The sequence below is a fragment of the Oxyura jamaicensis genome, chromosome 1 (assembly GCF_011077185.1).
Source record: "Oxyura jamaicensis isolate SHBP4307 breed ruddy duck chromosome 1, BPBGC_Ojam_1.0, whole genome shotgun sequence".
NCBI lineage: Eukaryota > Metazoa > Chordata > Aves > Anseriformes > Anatidae > Oxyura > Oxyura jamaicensis.
The window spans coordinates 203,622,544-203,628,532 of record NC_048893.1 but is presented as its reverse complement, the minus strand read 5'-3'; the positions used below and the strand labels follow the sequence as shown (position 1 = coordinate 203,628,532).

Below are 5,989 nucleotides of genomic sequence, written 5' to 3'. Positions count from 1 at the left end.
GATGGGGTGGGGATGACGTGGCCGTGGGTCCGCCCCTGGCGGCTGGGCGAGCCCCTCGGTGGGGCCGATCTGGGCCATCAGAAAAGAAGGATTTGACCCCAAACGGGCCCAAAACGACACGGGGAGAGCTGGCAGCAGCTGGACGCCCGTGCCCTGCCCTTGTCCCCGCAGGAACTCGGTGCGCTTGGTCATCCGCAAGGTGCAGTACGCCCCGGAGCGGCCCGGCCCCCAGCCCATGGCGGAGACCACCCGGCAGTTCCTCATGTCGGACAAGCCGCTGCACCTCGAGGCGTCCCTGGACAAGGAGGTGGGCTTGGGGCTGGTGGTCCCCGGGGGGGGGACACACACACATGGCTGGGGTGGGAGCTCACGTCCCCCGCCCTGCTCCCCGCAGATCTACTACCACGGGGAGCCCATCAGCGTCAACGTGCACGTCACCAACAACACCAACAAGACGGTGAAGAAGATCAAAATCTCAGGTGAGGGTTGGGGACGTCCCCGGGGGATGCCCGGTGGGTTCTGTGACCCCCACCTCGCCGTGACCCCCCTGCTCTCCATCTCCCACCCCAGTGCGCCAGTACGCCGACATCTGCCTCTTCAACACCGCCCAGTACAAGTGCCCCGTGGCCGTGGAGGACGCCGAGTGAGTGACGTGGGGCTGGGGTCCCGGGGGTAAGGGGGGGGGCTCGGGGGGCTGCGGGGGGGGGGACGCCGCCGGGCACCCAGTCCCCGGGGGAGGTCTGCTGCCCGAGCTCGGTCGTTTGGGGTCAGCAGGAGGATGTATCCAGCGTGCACAGAGCAGCGGGGAGACGGGAATGATTATTATTTGTTGTTTTTTTTGATCAAATCCGGCCGTTTTTGATGGCAAACTCCGGCCCCGTGGAGGCTGCTTGTGGGGGCTGCCAACGGCCTGGGGGCGCAGCCCACGGGGGACGCGGTGCTGGCACACCAAACCCTCGGCGAATGGACGCAGAGCCAAAATTGCAGGGTTTCGCCCCATTTTCCAGCCTGCCCCGGCCCCGTCAGCTCCCAGCCCTTCCGGGGGGGCAGCACCACGGGTCCGGGGCTGACCCCCCCCCCCTATTGTCACCCCCAGCGACATGGTGGCCCCGAGCTCGACCTTCTGCAAGGTGTACACCCTGACCCCCTTCCTCGCCAACAACCGGGAGAAGCGCGGGCTGGCGCTGGACGGCAAGCTGAAGCACGAGGACACCAACCTGGCCTCCAGCACGCTGTGAGCCGCCCGTGTCCCCCCCCCTCGGTGACACCCCGACTGGGACAGACCCGGCGGGACACCCCCGTGCTGATGTGTGTCCCCCCCCCCCTACCCTCTCCCCTTCCCGCAGGCTGAGGGACGGAGCCAACAAGGAGATCCTGGGCATCATCGTGTCCTACAAGGTGAAGGTGAAGCTGGTGGTGTCGCGAGGAGGGTGAGTGCGGGGACCCCCCCCAGGGTGCCGTGGACCCCTTCTCCTCCCGGTGCACCCGCTCCTGGGATGGGCCAGCACTCCGCAGCTCCGGGACGGGATGGGATGAGGAAGCTCCAGCCCCGCTCCCTTTGTCCCTTTTGGGGACAAAAATCCCTTTTTGGGGGATTTTATTAATGCATACAACAACCCCGCTCGCCCCCTTTCTCTTTGCATCATGTGCAGGATGGGGCCCTGCTTGCAGCCCCGGCCACGCCGCAGATGGGGCTGGTTTACCCGGGACCCCCCCAAAAACACCTCTCGGGACAGAGCCAGGGGTTAGCGGGGTTGTGGCTGTCACCCATGGGGACAGTCCCCTTGTCCCCATCCGCATGGGGGCTGTGCGAGGCTGGGGGGGGGGGTGTCGGTGGGGAGCTGTGACTAATTTCTCCTCTCCTTTAACCCACGCCAGCCTGCTGGGAGACCTCGCCTCCAGGTAACGCCTGTGTGTGCCACCCCACTCGTCCCACCGTGTCACCCTGTCCCCTCCGTCCCCTCCGTGCCCACCCCAGCCCCCCAGGACCAGCCCCCTGCACGCAGCAGCCCCTTCCCTGTGGCACCCCGTACCCGCACGGCATCCCCGGTCCCCTGGCTTCCCCACGGGTGGAAGAGGCAGAGCTTTCTCCTGCCCCATCTCTGTTGTCCCCGTGCCCTCTGGGGCGCTCAGCACCCCCCATCCTCCCCCAGACCCACAGGATTTTAGCCCCAGATGCTGCTAAAAGGCAGATTTTCTGCGCTCATCTCCCTCGCACCCCTGTGCGCACACCCGCCCTTGGCTAGCCGGGCGTGGGGAGCTCCTGGGGGGGATCCCAAACCAGAGGGCTCCTAAAACCACAGCGCCCCCAGCTCTGCCCCACGCCTCACCCCCTCCTCGTTCCCCCCCTTGCAGCGACGTAGCGGTGGAGCTCCCCTTCACGCTGATGCACCCCAAGCCCAGGGAGGAGCCGGTGCACCGGGACGGTGAGTGTCCGCCCGGCCGGGGCGCACGGGGGCAGATCCCCCCCAGGGCTGGGGGGCACGGGGCTCTGCTGCGGCCCCGGATCCACACCAACCAGGCAATATTGGTGTGAATCCCCCCGGGGGGGGATGGATTTGGGACCCCGTGGTGCCCCGTTGGCAATCCTGGGTTGAGAACAATTTGGGGGGGCGCATCCCCAGGGGTGCTGCCTGCGCGGCGGCGATGCGCCCCCCCGCCCGCGGTGACTAACCCCGTGCCTGTGTTCAGTTCCAGAGAACGAAGCTCCCATAGATACAAACCTGATAGAGCTTGACACGAAGTAAGAGAAACACCCCCGGGGGGCTGGGGGGGCTTTGTGGGAACGCGCGTCAGTGCCACGCAGCTTGGCAGCGGTCGGCACGGCTGCTTGTTGGCCCCTGACCCCCTACCACGTGCCGTGCCAGAACGGCTGCCGCTGACTAACCCCGTGCGCGTTCCCCCTAACGCATGCCCTGCCTGTTTGTTGTTTGTTTGTTTGTTTTTTTCTCTCCCCCCCCTTGCCACCTCCCTGCATGTCTTTCCGAGCAGGAGAATCACAGTAAGAAAGCGCCCGCCGGGACCGCGCGTCGCGGTGTGTCCCCGCCGTGTCCCCGCGGCGGCGTCCCCGGGGCTGGGGCTCCGCGTCCCCGGGGCTGGCGATGCCGTGGCCGCGCTGCAACCCCCGGGTTAATCCCCGGCTCTGTGCCTGTGCTGCCGTGGGTGCTGCGGGGAGGCTTTGCTGCGGGTCTGCTGTCCCCGGGGAGCGAACCCCACGGGCCCCGTGCGTGGCGCGTGCGCCCCCGGGGCTGCGCCCGCCGCTCTCCGGGGCGTTCCCCACCTCATCCCCGCGCTTCCCAGCGAGCAAACACCGAGGCACCGACTGATTTGGGGGGTGCTTGGAGAAACGAGGCTGGCTGCTCACGACGGGGGGCGGTTTAAGAGCCCCCCGGGCTGCTGGAAGCACCCAGGCTGAGCGCAACCGCGGAGCCCCACAGCGGGCACCCGGTCCCCCCGCACCCCCCCGTCCCCCATCAAGCCCCCGTCCCTTGTGTCTCCGCCAGTGACGACGACATCGTGTTCGAAGACTTCGCCCGGCAGCGGCTCAAAGGCATGAAGGACGACAAGGAGGACGAGGAGGAGCGTACAAACTCCCCGCAGCTCAACGACAGATAAGCGGCCCCCCCCCCAAAAAAAAAAAAACCCCCCCCCCCCCCCCCCCCTCCCCGGCTGGGCCGGCGTGCGCCAGTAACACCCCGTGCATCAGGCTTCTTCTCTTTTGTATGATTATTAATTTTGTTTTCTACCTGTACCGGGAGCCTATGGATCACCCGATCGCGACAGCAATTATAACCTTGCAGCCGTGCCCGTGTTGTCACTCTTCATCCAGCTGTCAGAGCTGCTGTGTCCCGTGCAGGTCTGTGGGCACGTCCCCGGGGGGTGCTGGGGCTTGGGGGGGGGGTCTCAGCACCCCAGCCCCTTCCCCGTGCCCCCAGAGCCCTTTCCTATGAGCTGCCTCTTTTACGCGTTTTATATCGTCCGCTCTCAACACCGGTTTGCTACGGGGAGGGTGCGGGGATGGGGGGGTGCAGCAGAACGGGGAGGGGGGGGCTTTTCTAGGCAGCCTGCTCATGGGAAAGGGCACCCGTGCGCCCCGTCCCCCCCCCCCGCCTCCTGCCCACAGCCTGTCCCGTGCCTGGCCCCGCTGCATGCGTTCCCGACCCCCCCAGGGGTGCACGAGCCTGGCTTGGACCCTCGGATGCTGCCCGGGGCTGAGCCCGGCGCAGGGCTAGGAGCAGTAGGAGCGCTCCCCCCGCTCCTACCCCCAATCCTCCCAAAGCATCCAGCCCCAGGGAGTTGGCCCTTACGTGCCGATGGAGCCGGGGCAGGGGAAGGGACCTGCAGCTCCCGTGGGTCGGCGCCCTCGGCTTCCCCCGGGGCTTCCACCAGGGATGCTTTGCCCCAGCCCGGCCCCCAAATCGATGCTTCTCCCCCCCCCCTCTGTGCCTGCATGGGCTAAAGCACCTCTTTGGGGATGAGGGAGGAAGGGGAGCACAGCATTCGCTGCCCTAACCCCTGTTTCACCAGATGCTTGTGCCTCCCGGGTTGGGGGTGCCAGTCCCGGAGCCCCCCCTTTTCCCCTTGGGGTCCCCAGGACGGATTGTGCCCAGGGACCCAGCCCGTGCCATGGTCCCCCCCCCCCCCCCCCCCGGCGGGGGGGGGCCCGCCGCCCCCGGGGCCCCACCCCCCCCCGGGGGGGGGGGGGGGGGGGGGGGGCGCAGAGCGGAGCCCCCTTGTTTTTGGGTAGAGCTGATGGGCAGCGTGGTACTTCTTTTTGTAAAGTGGTTTCTTTGTACTGTTCATGGATACCTGCTTCTTTGGTTTCTCCACCGTATCTGTGATGTTTCTGTGTTCTGTCAAATAAATTATTCTAGTTTATTAAACTCAGAAAAAAAAAAACAAAACCAAAAACAACAACAAAAAAAAATGAAAGCCGATAAAACGCAGTCCAAGTGCGTGGACACTTCTGTTGGCTCAGGACAGGGGACCCAGCCCAGCCCCCGGGGTCTTTTCCAGCGTGGCACCCACTGGTGGTGCTGGGGAGGGAATAGGGGGGGGGCTCCCTCCGTGCGCCCTGCCCCGTCCCCCCCCCCCCAGGAGTGTTTCTCCATGCATTAACACACGGAAACCTCCCCCATCCCATGCTCGGCTCCGGTGTTTCCAGCTCCCTGCCTCTACGCCGGCACCGGGACGAGCTGCTTGGCCCCCCGGCACTCGCCGTCTGCCTCGGCTGCCCCCCAGCCCCTCATTTTTTGGCTGTGGGAAGCTTCCAAGCTTCCCACCAGCTGCGTGCGCTCAGCGTGGGCCGTGGCGGGAGCCGCAGATCGATGCCACCGCGCCCAAGGACGCGCACCCAGCCGCCGCTCACGCAGGGGAGCCCCGGCACGGCTCCCACCGGCCCCCTCCCGCCCCAGCTGCTCTCGGTTCGTGCTGAATTTTCATTCGTTTGGGTGAGAAATGGTGAAAAGGAGGGCGGCTCGCCCTGCCCGGGCTCCCTGCCAGCGCAGGCAAGGCATCGAACCCGTGCGCATCGCCGGCAGCAGCTCCGTCGGCTGGGACACGTCCAACACGAGCAGCGAGGACGGACACAGCCCTCAGCCATCCCCTTGGGCGCTGCTCCAGCCCCTCGATGCTTTTGTGCCCCGTGGTGCCACCGCCGACCTTCCCACAGGCGTGCAGGCACGTGGATGCTTCACCAGGACGTGCGCCAAAGGGCCGGAGGTTTCCGAGCCAGCAGCGGGGACCAGAACGAGGTTTGGAAGCAAAGTGCAAGGCCACGCGGTGCCTCCGGAGCACGGTGGGTTGCTGGTTAAACGAGCAGTGCCTGGCCTGCACCCTGCTGACACCCCTCGTGGCTGAAGAGGTTGCATCCTTAAAGCTGGTGCTGCAGGGCTCGAGAAAGGAGCCGGTGCCTGCGGGCACGACGAGCGAGCTGGGGTCACTGCGGAGCCACATCTCCAGGAGCTGTGAGGAAGGAGCTGTCCCAGCA

The 5,989-nt window shown here is 66.5% G+C and overlaps 1 protein-coding gene across 1 annotated transcript in view; it reads left to right on the top strand.

The window, feature by feature from the left end:
- ARRB1 (arrestin beta 1) overlaps nucleotides 1-3,806 on the top strand; it is an 11,291-nt gene extending 7,485 nt beyond the window's left edge. Inside the window, exons 9-17 of the mRNA XM_035339333.1 lie at nucleotides 172-307; nucleotides 395-479; nucleotides 571-643; nucleotides 1,097-1,234; nucleotides 1,347-1,430; nucleotides 1,879-1,902; nucleotides 2,356-2,426; nucleotides 2,692-2,743; nucleotides 3,504-3,806. Coding sequence (XP_035195224.1) covers nucleotides 172-307; nucleotides 395-479; nucleotides 571-643; nucleotides 1,097-1,234; nucleotides 1,347-1,430; nucleotides 1,879-1,902; nucleotides 2,356-2,426; nucleotides 2,692-2,743; nucleotides 3,504-3,615 — 775 coding nt within the window. The 3' untranslated portion in view covers nucleotides 3,616-3,806. The remainder of the gene's footprint in view (nucleotides 1-171; nucleotides 308-394; nucleotides 480-570; nucleotides 644-1,096; nucleotides 1,235-1,346; nucleotides 1,431-1,878; nucleotides 1,903-2,355; nucleotides 2,427-2,691; nucleotides 2,744-3,503) is intronic.
- The last annotated feature ends 2,183 nt before the right edge of the window (nucleotides 3,807-5,989 follow it).